The 13435-nt window shown below is 41.7% G+C and overlaps 1 protein-coding gene across 6 annotated transcripts in view; it reads left to right on the top strand.

Moving 5' to 3' along the window:
* Window positions 1-13435, top strand: part of NRXN3 (neurexin 3) — a 1344948-nt gene that overhangs the window by 338960 nt on the left and 992553 nt on the right. For all 6 annotated transcript variants that reach the window (XM_058655329.1, XM_058655328.1, XM_058655327.1 and 3 more), the window contains exon 2: window positions 10595-10896. In XM_058655329.1, coding sequence (XP_058511312.1) covers window positions 10595-10896 — 302 coding nt within the window. The remainder of the gene's footprint in view (window positions 1-10594; window positions 10897-13435) is intronic.

Here is a 13435-nt window from a genome sequence, read left to right as displayed (position 1 = left end):
TCCCTTTTCTTTTGGAAGCCAGGCTGAACTCCATGACACCAAAGCACTGAGCAGGGGGTCTTTCGGAGGGCCAAAGGCAATAAGGGGGCAATAGGGGAACTGACTACTTTCGAATCATTGTTATCCATCCAACTATATTGCTGTGCCATTCTACACATGTTTATTGACACATCCTGTGTTCCAGGGGAGAGTCTGAAAAAGCATGAGACATGGCTGCTCTTAGCACAGAACTGTTGAGTTGATATCTCTGCAAACAATAGCCAAGAGACATTCAAGAGTTAGTGGGTGATTAGGTGTTTTAGCAGGAGCACCTGCTGAAGTTTAACTTTTAAAAATATATGAAATATTTTCCAAAACTAGAAAGTATGGCTTCCATAGTTGAGGATATTATAAACATTAATTTAGCCATCACTCAGACTGCACAGTCTTGTTGTTTGGTCAGTTTCTCGGTATTATAGAGATTTGTTTGTATTTTTAAAACTCACCTGACTCCATCTCCTGTCTCCTTCCTCAGAAGTTACCACTACTGGAAGTTGATGAGTTGATGAGAAGACATCCTGAATGCTTTCTCATCCACATTATATATCAATGATTAGAGATCACTATGCTTGTGTGTGTAAATATGTATAAACAAGTGAAGGTCAATACAATAAATGTGACTAAAAATGCATAGTTGATATTCACTATTTTCTTACACTCTGAACTGAGTGAAAGAAGCAGGAGGGAATGTAACAATCCTTGGCTATTGGTCACCTGTGCAGACCTTGGTAGTCTCTGCACTCTCATCCAATCACCCTGTTTTATTGGGATGCCTAAATAGGGTAGATATGTTTACTGCCAAGACAATTAATTACAGATTTATTGAGGTAGTGGAGGATTTCTTATTTTCATCTTAGGCTTAAGAAATTTGTTAGAAATAAGTAAAGTCCATGTAGATTAAAAATCTATAAATATCCATATGGTTTTTTTCCAAGTTTTGGGATTCTTGCATGACTAATTTACTAATTTCTGAGAATGTATTTGTAAGGAGAGTGGTGGAGGGAAAGAGAGAGCGTTCTTATCTACTGATTCGCTGTCCAAATGCCCGCCACAAGCAGGACTAAGCCCGGCTGAAGTTTGGTCCCAGGAATTTAGTCTGGGTCTCCCAGGAGGGTGAAAGGATCTTGCTCCTTGAGCCACCAGCTGCCTCCCGCAGCGCACACTATGGGAAGCTGAAGTCAAGAACTGGAGGCACATGGAGCTCTGCCTTGAGATGTGGGTGCTCCAGGTGGTCACTTACCTGTAAGAAAGATCTACCCCCAGTTTATTCTTTTTGAACGAGGACAAGGTTGAAAAAATACACAGGTTTGTCAGTGTGTGTACATTCTATGATTTTCTTGTCATTTAAAGATTTTAAAAAATGGCCCAAAACTTATCTCTAAGAAATCAGTCCTGATTAAAATGTTCACTGTTGTGTTCATTGTGACACTCAGTATATACTTTCAAAAACAAGCAAACAAAAAGTGTCTTTAGGAACACCGTGGTGCAGAACGAACTTTTAGTTATCCATGTATTCATTCTGGGGTAGAGTATCCTCTGGTAGACCTGTAGCAGAGAATTCACAAGTCTTGCAGGAAGTGCAGCGGAAAAGGCAGCTTGCTGCAGAGTGGTGCTCACCTGGGAGATAAGCAGGTGAGCATCACACCCTTCCTATGTCAGCAAGCCAGTGCATTTTTTTCTCTCATTGAAAAAATGAATTCGTAAAAGACAAAAGGTTGACCTGTGGCATCAAACATGCTTCTACTTAAGGAATGGGGCAGAACTGTTCCTATGGAATCATTAGGGCAGAAAAAAAAAAGCACCACCTCTCCCTCTTTTAAAGATGTATTGTTTTTTTCCAAAAAGGTAGAATTTGAGAGAGAGAGAGATAAAGCGAGCAAGAGAGAGAGAGAGAGAGAGAGAGAGAGAGAGAGAGAGAGAGAGAGAGACCCATCCACTGATCAGTTCCTTAAATGGCCACAATTGCTGGGCCACAGAGAAGCCAGGAGCATGGAACTCCATCCGGGTCTTGCAAGTAAGAGGCAGAGACCCAGACTCTTGGATCCATTTTCTGCTGCCTTTCCAAACATGTTACAAAGGCTGGACTGGAAGCAGAGTAGCCAGGACTTGAATGGTGATGCCCCAGTATTGCCTGTCACTGGTACAAGCAGCAATGTAACCTGAGCACCACATCGCTGCGCCCCAGGTTCTTCTTTTCCAGAAGAAACACTTAATGAATGTGTTGAGCACTTAATTAATTGACTGACCACAATAACAATGAGAAGCTGGGATTGAAAGAAGTTCAATTACAGTTTTACTCATATGGATTTGATGGTTATGGGCAAATGAATTGTACAGCATATTATATAAATGATTGTAAATTGCCAGACAGGAATAAGCAGCACAGTTGGCTCAGGTCATGGTTTCTCAACAATATCCATCCTATTTTGGAAATATTTCCATGTCAGTCTTTACCCCTCTAGCCATTTGCTCACCCATTAACCCTTAGTACATTACAAGAATAATCATGCCTCTTGCAATCTAAATTCTTCTCTACTAGTGATATGGTCCTTGTTTTTAAAAGATTTTTAAAATTTTTATTGGAAAGGCAGATATACAGAGAGGAGGAGAGACAGAGAAGAAGATCTGTCCAACCACAGGGACTGGAGCTGAGCCAATCCAAAGCCAGGAGCCAGGAGTTTCTTTCTAGTTGCCCACGCTGGTGCATGGTTCCAAGACTTTGGGCCATCCTCAACTACTTTCCCAGGTCACAGGCAGGGAGCTGGATGGGAAGTGGAGCTGTCAGGATTAGAACCGACACCCATTTGGGATCCCAGTGCGTTCAAGGCCAGGACTTTAACCGCTACGCCATTGCGCCGGTCCCTACTGACATGGTCTTAAGTAGGCAGCTAGTTCAGAGTCACAAATTGGGAAAGCCACACCTCCCCCACCTGTGTAATTCGTTTTGCCTACCTGCGCATCCAAGGATGATTACAAGGCATTGCCGGGGACCTTAGGAGGAGGGGCAATGTTGCATTGTTGCATAAATGCGTCCCCGTAAAACCCCCTTAAAAGCCCGTGCTAAGGGGGTGTTTGTGTGCTCCCTAACATGCCTCGTCACGTGGTTTGTTGGCTTTGACTCTGTTCAGCTCTGGAACACTCCAACTTTTAACATCTTGCATACCCATTTGCTTTCTTACTTCCTGCAGGTAGACTGAGGACAAAAGGTAGCCATCTCTGTCCCTTACCCTTTTAATTGCTGATTCACTCTCCCTGAACATGGCCCACATATGTCACCCTCTGAATAAACCTTACCTCTCTCTTAAGCCATGTTGGTGCCTGTGCTTCAAATGCTTTTTAAGTAAAAGGCAAGAGCCTATGATATAAATAACGGGGCCAAGCCTAGACCACAGCACTAGTTCCCCTTGCCAGTGCTTCAAGGACAGAGCAGATAAGACCCCAAGCTGCATCTTGAACCATGCACAATGTCCATTACTCTGACTTCACTGAAATTCTCACCACCTCCTGAATATTCCGTGGGTTTCTCATGGTCATGCCATTGTCTATGCCATCTTTTGCAGCTAGCATCTTATTATTCCCTTTACAGGCAAAGTCTTATTCTCTAAGACACAGTGTAGTGTGACCTCCTGAATGAAACCTTCCCTAATCCTCAGTATTGGTTATTCATTTTCCTGTCCCTACCTATTGGATATTTACTACACTGAATTGTAATTACTTGTTTGTGCCTGCAAGCATTGTTCAACATGATAATATCAATTCAGATTTTTATTGCTAGGAATTGGGATAAGAGCTTTATCGAATGAATGCCTCAGAGTAACTATGAAATATGCCCCGTGATTATTCTCATGTTTTAGATTAGGAGACTAAGCGTTAGGGAAGTTTAGGAATAAGCTCAGGCTTGATAGACTTAGTTAAGTTCCTAAAGTTGGTTGTCATATCCAGGTCTGTCCAATTCCAGCTCTTAATTCTTACACTCCCTGCCACCAATTCTGAACTTCAACTACACAGAGTGTCCTGTTTAGGGAAGCCCGTGTCAGGACTTATCAGACATTCACCATTTTTTTAGCTTCTCTATTTCTGTTCTGTAAATTCATGGGGTTGCACTGGCTGCACTACCTGGTGTGTGGTAGGCACCTATGAATCTTCAATTCCTTAAATGAACTAAGCCAAATTTTGCTTTTGTTGTAAGGCAGCTGGGAGCAATGCAGTCTTCAGGATGCCTTTAGCTTTCTAGTGATTCCAGTGAAGCGTGGCTTTCCAGGCTATTCTTTTGTGGACAGAGGCAGCTTCCCTCGCCAGGAAGCTGGCTGTTTATTTTCCAAGTGACAACTTGATTTACTGTTTTCTTTCTCATCACTTTCAAGAAGCATCTGCAGGCTTGTGAGTGACCCAGGAAGCGTGGAGAAGTCCATTTATTTCCTTGCTGCATCTTTCCTACACAGAGTCTGAGGAGAAGGGCTGGAAATGGCTTCTAGGGGTCAGATTTCCTGTGTGCTTTCTTTTATAGTATAGGATTGCTCAAAGCTACACAATTTCTTGTCTGCTGGTACACTTTGCTTTTAAAATACCTGTGTGATGGGATGTGGCAGGTAAAAAATTCTATTGCTTGTCCTTGGGTGGGAGGTGGCTGTACAGTTTGATCTCACCTAATGTTTTGTTTGGCCATAAAACACATTGTAAGGAAAATGGGAGTGAGAGAATCAAGCATGCTCTCAGTTGTGCAATCTTTGGCTTGTTAAAAACTCAGTGTTTTGCTCCAATTCCAAACTCTAGCTGGAAATGTTAGGTGTTGCACAATATAATTCATTCTAATAATAGGATTTCTGCTTCTTCCTCATTTTTGCAAATATGATCCTCCTACAGCCCCTTAAACAACTTGTGTGACTGTGCATGCCTCCCAAGAAGCCTGAGAAGCAGGTGTTCTGGTTCTATACCTTGGAAGCAGGTTATGTGAGAAAGAGACAGAATTGTACAAAACTCAACAGACACTTAGCCTTGCCTTTTTTATTGGCCAGGAAACTACCCAGGCTGCTGTTTTCACTCAAGGAACCTTCCAGAATTGATTTCATATTAAGTTTCATTCCTACCTTGCCTACTCCCCTTCCAATCCTTTGAAAAAGCTATAAAATTTATTCTGTGGTTATACATCCCTGTGTCTAGGTCTACTGCTTCTTTGGCTTAAGGGACTGGATGACGTGCAGATTCATGGTTCAGTAACTGCTAACCTGTCGCAGCAGCTGTTCTTCCAGCCAGATGGAGCAGACTGTGGCCTGTGCTGAGTTTGTGGAGCCTGGAAAATGAGTCAGCAGGCCATTGTTTTGTGGACAGAGGCACAAGACCAGCCACAGGCCACTCCATTTTTGGCAGAGAGGGCAAAAGTAATCCAAGTATTTATGTTGCTTATTCACTAATGGCAGGCCGGGCCAGAATGAGTAGCCAAGGATTGATTATCCTTGCATCAATGCAGACTACAGTGTTGAACAGGTGAATAAAGCCAATGTGAAGGACATGGGATATGGTGATTGGAAAAATTTCTTCTCTGAGGTTTGTCATCAGTATGCCAGCTTCCACCTCCTTTCTGGAGTATAGCAGGTACTGTTCTTAGTCATTTGGTTGCTGTCACTCCAGAGGGGTCACCATTTTAATAGGCTCTTCCAAGTGCCCAACAATTCCATTTTGAAGGATCTCTGATGGAGGTGAAAAGCATGGGCATCTCAAATTATCATTTAAAAACCTGGTCTAGGGAAAATCAGTCTACCTCTTTGCTGAAGGACTCTGCCTGAAGGACCGTTACTGTTGTCAGTGGTGCTGCCTTTTTGTAGGTTGACTATTAATGCAACTGCAGAACATCAGCTAGAAGGTGCTAGAATTCAAAGATTCAAGCTTCTGGCAGCGTTGAGATGTGTTTAGTAGCAGAAGCAATGGGATGGGAATCAGAGTCCCATGGTTTTATATCTAGCACTGCCTAGGACTTGAACAGCCTGTGCCCTCCTTTCCTCACCATGTAGCAGTTATCACAAACTGGCAGAGTGATGAGAGAATTCAAATAAAGGTTAGGAAAACAACTGGAAATACACATCTGTAAGGCCATGCACATCTGTTTGCAAATAACCGTAGAGTCCTTCTTGATCCATTCCTGATGTGTTCTTGCTTAAAGGCCTTTCTTGTCTAATGCTCTGTTTTTCACCCTCAGTTTTTATCCCAGGACAAAGGTGGGTTTTCTGTGCTTGTTTCTGGGTCTTAGGCAACAAACATGGCCTCCCCGAACTTGCTCCTATCGCTGCCTGTCAGTTACTTAGGTTTTTTTCCGTTGGAAACATTTGATTCTGTTCCTCCCAAGGAAATGAAAATTTGACTAGAAGAACTCCATCAGTCTCCTGGCTGAGCCAGACCCATGAAATCTATAAGAAGGAGATGAATTTCCCTAGAAAAGATTGTGAAATCCTCTTAAAATTAGAAGTTGGATCCTTCTATCCCTCTCAGTAAAACTATGAAATGGTTCTGTATCCACTACATAAAGAAGTCTGGTTTTTCAGATCTGAAAGTCTAGCTTAAAGTGTTAGGAGCCCAAGCATTAGGAGGCATAGACCCACACTTTCTAGACTGAACTGTAAGATGGTGTCTCCTGAATATTTTAATCTGCGTTAGGATTCCTCAAAGAAATAGAGTTATAAGTACTTCAAACAGTGGTGGGGAATCTTTTGGGGGGGGTGAGGAAATGTGAAAGCACAACTGAGTTAATTCTCATTAATGCTATATGCAGATTGGTGCTTTGATTACCAAGCCGTTTGAAAGATCAGTACTGTTTACATCTAATATGGACTGATTTGAAATTGTGAGTTATACATAACTGCATTGCATCTAGTGTTTAATCAATTGAATACTTACAGGTAAAGAATAAATGATTTATTTATATTCAGAGTTGGGCTCTGCTTTTCACGCAGTGAGAATAACATTTTTATTTAACATTCATACACTATTGTTTGTAAATTTGGGAATGATATAATTTCCATGGATCAAAACAGTACATCAGCCATGTAAGTGCCTCCTCTCTCACCAAGGTGTAGTTTCACGTGAAGCTGTTGTGCACTGTGTTACACAATCCTCTTCATTCATTCTCTCCACCAATTTGGGTTGAATACATACAAGGTGACTGCATTGTCTCTTCCACTTCCTTTTCTGTATAAACACCAAGGCTAGAAAATAGATTTGGGGCACTGTTAGGTTTTTCTAATGGAGAACTCAGAAATTTGAATGGACATAGAAATGTCAGAAATGGGCTTTTTCCTTTATAGTTATACCTACAAGTCAAAGTGATAAGAAAGTGGAAGGACATGAGGATAGACTAGGGTTTCCAGGAGAAAAAAAAGTCAGCTGTGGACCGTGCAAAGAAATGATTTCTTTAAGGATCTTTTGATTTGCTTTTTTGCCCTTTCTTTTCTCTTTGTGATTAGGTTGTGCGTTACCAGGGCTCTGTCTCCCCATGGCAGTTAGGGAGAAAGGATCCTATGAGTGACAAAATGAAACCACTTGGTTTACCTGGAATATGACTCCGAGAGGAACTTAGGGCGTTTGTTGTTTGTGGATAGATCTTTGCTAGAAGGAATTATCTGTGAAGTTGGACTGTGGCCTCCCTTGGGAACCTCTATTCTGGAGAAGACAATGCATCCCTGGGTGCAGAGAGCAGGAAGGTTGTGAACTCATGCTGCAGTTTTCATTAGACACTTGTAAAAGAAGGCACTTGGTTCTATGCAATTTTTCCTGGTACATATGCATGGAGATTAGCATGCATATGCATGTGGTTTGCATAGGTATTTTCTTTCTCACATTGGTTTTACTTCTTATTTACTTTTTGTAAATAAGTATCTTCTCTATGTTGATGCCATTCCGTGTCCCTGTACCCTCCCATTTGGCTTTCCATGTTAAACTTATTAAATTATTTTGACTCTACCGAGATTCTTTAGGGAAAGGAAAAACAAATCTTTTGGTGTGTGTATCAGTGATTTACACAGGGTGGAGGGTATTGGTTCCTGGTTTACTTTATGCAAGATTTGGAATGGGGCCTGAGTCAGTGCACCGTGCCCTGAAAGCCTTCATGCTCATTGAGAAGTAGAGAAAGATCAAATGGACTATCCAGAAAGGAAAAAGTTACTGATACCTAGAGAAGAGAACAGAGGTCTTAGAAGTTGAGAGAAAAACAAAATAACTGGTCACCTTTACTCTCTTACTTTTAGTCATCAACTTCCTCCTTAATAAAATAAGGATATTAAATCTTGTAACCTCTATAATCTCCCATAACTCTAAAATTTATTATTATGACAAATTCCTTGCTCTAATTAGGTGAGAAATATCAAATTCCACATAGTACATTAAATAATATGCCAGTACCTGGTTGTTTTATGTCAAGATTCCCTCCCTCTTTGAAAGATACTTAGTGATTAACTTAAGCTTCTCTTTTTAGGTGCTGCTTCTCTCACTTATTTATCTCACTTCCAGGGGCAGGCACACAAGAAGCTAAAGTGTTTATATAGTAGACACCCATTAGTATACCATGTGTCAGGTCAAGGACACCTGCACTTGTTGTCTCTGTGAGTGTCCGCATGTACAGGAAAAGAGCCTATTGTGACCATCACATTTGACTTGTCATCTTCTGCCATGAGTCAAGGTCACGTTCAGGTCTCTTGTCCAGTTGCATTTTAACAATGGCAGTCCTGCAGAAATGACAGGACAGATCATGACCACAGATAGGGTGCTGAGGATTGGATAGATCTGTTTCAAAACACAGACCTTGTTGAATTTTTGTGTTGCAATTTTTGAGGTTATCTTTGGCAAAAAATGTGCTTGGCCTGAGTTCTGTGTTGAGTGATCTTTCTTAGTTACAAATGGATAGATGCTTGGGACTTGAAAGAGAAACTGTGACCTTCTCGTTAACTCTCTGGACTATGAAGTTGGTATTTGTGCTGTAATAAGGTTAAATACCTTGATTAATTTATGGAAATATGTTGGGTGTTCTTAAGAGTGACTCTTCTACAGCTTGAACTACAAGATAAGAAAATATTTATTATTTTACTTGGATAATTTATCTAGTGCTACAGTGGTTGATTGGGATCTGAGTGGAGGTAAACTTGGTTTGGTTAATAAGCATGGAGTGTAGTTCTGGCAAGAAAAATATGAATTCTTGCAATCTCCTTTTGTAGTCTCTGCCTGCTTTCTTTAGAGAGAAACTGCTTATATAAGCTTATGTTATTGCCAGTTTCCTTCCACTAATGTGGTGACTTTGATAGCTTTTGAACAACCCTGATATCAAGCAGGCCATTCCAAGTGAGCATGGTGGTGATTAGACAGATGGAAGGAAATCTACAGTGCGTGCAAATTATAAACCTGATCAACAAAGGAGTAACTATGAGACACCTACTCTCCTACCTTGAGCAACTGTTTCTCGTGACAAACTAAAAATCCAGCTTTAAAGTTAGAACTTTTAGATTTCCTTCTGAGTTTGGCTTCTGGAAACAGCAGAGCAAGCAGAAGTCATTTGATGGCGCAGAGCCTGTGGCCTGCCTGTCATTTCCCACCCTCTGACTTTGTCCTGGGTCACAAGAGGTCTGGCAGAAATGCATGTGGATGCCCCACCCCACGCGGTCATGCTCTGTCCTGACCTCTGCAAACCGTCTCTCATTGCTTCCACTCAGAACTTGAAATCTAGATTCGAACAGCTTGATTTTCCCTTGAAACAGTGGATGCCGGGCAAAGGCCTGCACAGCCAGGCTTCGGGCCCTTTAGATAGAAAATTGCAAGTATGTAGGGAGAGTTTGTAGTCCAGTGAGATATCCTCATGGCCCTGTGGACTCTTGGTTTTTGTAAGGAAGTACGTGGCCATAGGATTTTCCTGTCAGGGCCACCGAATCCAGGAAACCCCCAGAACAGAAGGCCCTTTTACTCAAGTCTAAAGGAGATGTTGCTGTCTTAGCAGAGAATAAGACCACCTTTCTTTCTCTTCCCTCTTCCTGACTTGCTTGATGGCCTCAGGCCCGATATCCTACTTAATAATCCAGCTGCATTCCATAGCTGAGCTCAGGACTCTACCATGGAAAATAAAGTGAGGCAGGCTATTGATGGATGGAAATTAGAGCCAGATCTTTCAAGGTAATTGATCTTTAGTTATTGGTCAATAAAAGGTACTGAAAGCGAAAGAGTTCTTTTCAGAGCAGTTAATTATACATCTAGACCAGCTCCTCCACAAGCATTTAAAAGCCAACACTGAAGCAAAAGCCATGTCAGGCACACTTGACCATTTTGCCTGAATTTCTTTTTAGGCTGAAAAGGCAAAAGGAAGGCAGTCAGCTCTCTTGCGCCACCTGGTGTGGACACACAGTTTCTCCACAGTCTCCTATGAACGTGTCTCTGGTATTTAGAAATGTGCTTCCTGCAAAGCTAGTGTTGTGGGGGTATCAACACAGAGCAGGGGCAACATCCCGGGGCTCCTTCTCTCTGATATTTGTATAGACTGGACTTAACAGTCAAGTATTGACTGCTTCCTGCTTTCGTCTTCCCACAGCTCGGGAGGAGAATGTGGCCACTTTCCGCGGTTCAGAATACCTGTGCTACGACCTGTCTCAGAACCCGATCCAGAGCAGCAGTGATGAAATCACCCTCTCCTTTAAGACCTGGCAGCGAAACGGGCTCATCCTGCACACGGGCAAGTCGGCTGACTATGTCAACCTGGCTCTGAAGGATGGTGCGGTCTCTTTGGTCATTAACCTGGGGTCCGGGGCCTTTGAGGCCATTGTGGAACCAGTAAATGGAAAGTTCAACGACAACGCCTGGCATGATGTCAAAGTGACACGCAACCTCCGACAGGTAATGGCTGAGGGGAGAGAGCGCCCAAAAGGCTCCACTGAGGGAAGTTGGGTAGGAAGTTTGTGAAGCAGGTGGCCGGTGAGATCGAGAGGGGTAGAGATAAGGGGTTGCATATGTCAAAGTCTAACTTTCTCCCAGTCTTTTCAATTTCATTAGGAAATTTAGTAAAATATGTTTCTCCTCATACTTGGTGCAGCTCTTCATTTGTGCTTGCTATTTAAGAAAAAATTCTGTTGTATAGATAAATTATAACTGTTCCCGTCCTTTTTATTCTGCTTTCTGTTTATCATTTTCTTAATTACATTTGAATCTTATCATGTTATTGTTAAATTCAATTAAGGAACAGCACTTTGTTTCTGTAGCTTGGTAATTTTTTTTTTTTAGCTTTTGAGTATACATTTTTCTTTTTAATTAAGTTAGCCATTGCCACAATGCCATAAATTTTAATTCTCTATTGAAAAGTCTGAATTTTTGTCTTCCTTTTGATTTAGCCCACTCCTCCCACCCACGTTTGATTTCATTTTTCTGGTTGCTATGTTAACCTCTAGCTTTGGAATTTATTAGCCGGGACCTCTCTGAATTGCTCTGCTTCTCTGTTCCCGAACGCGGTGGTCTGTTCTTAGTGGCCCCTGTCTGTTCCTCCAAGACTCTTCAGTTGACGGGCAGGCCTGGCAAGTGGAAGGACCCAAATAAAAAAGCCAGCTTTGGAGCAACCTCTCCTGGTTCTGACCATGTTCAAGAAATCTCATCGCTTGTTGATTCTAAGCAGGCAACTCGGTCAGGTGACAACATTTTCAGAAAGCCGGAGTAGTGAAGTTGTTTTCAATTTTATCATGAATAATTCTACCAGCAATAATACCTTATCCATCCATATCAGTAAAAAAAAAAGAGAGAATGTATTGAAGTTGAAGTATGTGCAGAGACCACCTTTAGCCTATTGCTATTTGCCCTGTTTTTTCTTCTTGTGCATTTTGTCATATTGGATACTGTGCCTCCATTGATTAACCAGAAAACAGTGTGCAAATTTCTGGAGAGTGCTCATTGCTTTTGCAATATGAGTGATTAAATGTCTTCTAGAAATATCAAAGCATAAAAAGTGACCTATGTTTGCATATGTTTTCTATTGGACAAAAAAATAATGTGAGTCTTTAATACTAAACAAATGGCTTAGGTTGGCACGTAGTGGGAACACTCATTTCCGTTGGAATGCTCATTTCTGTATTTCAGTATGACAAGGAAGCCACTTGATTGGGAGGTTCTGTTTTCTCTGTGATCAAGTTTCTGTGAAACACACGGCAGAGTTCCCAGTCACCTCAACACACATGGAATCACTGTTTCTGAATCACCGCCCTGTGATCAATCTCCAAGGAAAAAGGAGTCCTACTGCTCATACCATCTTTCATTATTCCCACCCATACTTACTCACAAGAGAACCACTGTAGAGAGAGGAGAACCCAGATCAGTCTTCCATTTGCCGGCATACAGGGCTTGATACATCTGAGTCGCAGAAACTAGAACACCCATGAAATATGACCTTTACTCAGTTCTGACTTACAAGTATAAAATCATACCTTTAGGCCTTAGTTGGTGTACAAGAAACTTCTCATGTACCAGGGTGTAGTCCAGGATTCTCACCCACTTCTCTCCTCGATCCCACATATTTCCTAACCACTTTAGAATGATCCCAGTTTCCTGAGAAAGACTTGCTTTTGTTTTTACTGAAAGCACTTATCCAAAAAAAAATCAGACCCCTATTTAAGTGCTTTAAGTTACAAAGGCAAATCAAACTGTAATTCAAACATAGATTTTTACTGGTTTCATTATAGCCGCTAAAGGAAAGCCACCAGAGAGCCTTCCACTCCTAGTTGCAAGGCTCAGTTCTTCTCAGTGCCCTTGGAGCAGCCTCTCGACCTTCGTACACCACCATGTCTGTTTGGGAAATGGTGATGACAGTCTTCCCCAGCTATGGGTGGTGTCTAAATATGCAAAGCACCTTCTGCTCCAGAAGGATTATGAGCTCATCCGTGGTCTGGGTGCTACGAGGGCTGTGACGTGCACATGATTTACAGGCTGCACATCCTCTCTCGAAGGTGACTGAGTGTCTTTGGTGCCAGAATGCAGCCAAGCAGAGCTCTCAGTGCTGGGAACAGCTGCAGAGGCTCAAGGGCAACAGGGTTTGGGCAGAAGATGTTTTAATCTATGGTGGGAAAGTGCACATAAAACGGAACCATGTGGAGATCCTAGCTGAATTTTTCATCCAAACTTAATTTGTTGAAAGAGAGAGAAATCTCTGAAAATATGAGTTGAGTATTTAAGCATACTTCTTTAAGTGCTAAATAATCTAAGATAATCATTTTTTCCATTTAAAACTATGTATAACATTCTTTTGTGAGTTTCCCAACATACATTGGAAGGGGTGAGGGAGCCCTTTCATATTTCAATTAAACTTTAAATTGCTTCACAAATATTTTATATACAATTTTAATGTTGAATTTTAACATAAATATTTTAATATTTTTGACTTTTGGCAGCCTCCTCC

This window comes from Ochotona princeps, chromosome 26 (assembly GCF_030435755.1).
Source record: "Ochotona princeps isolate mOchPri1 chromosome 26, mOchPri1.hap1, whole genome shotgun sequence".
Taxonomy (NCBI): Eukaryota; Metazoa; Chordata; class Mammalia; order Lagomorpha; family Ochotonidae; genus Ochotona; species Ochotona princeps.
Note: the sequence above shows the minus strand (reverse complement) of the source record. Positions and strands in the feature narration are given on the sequence as shown.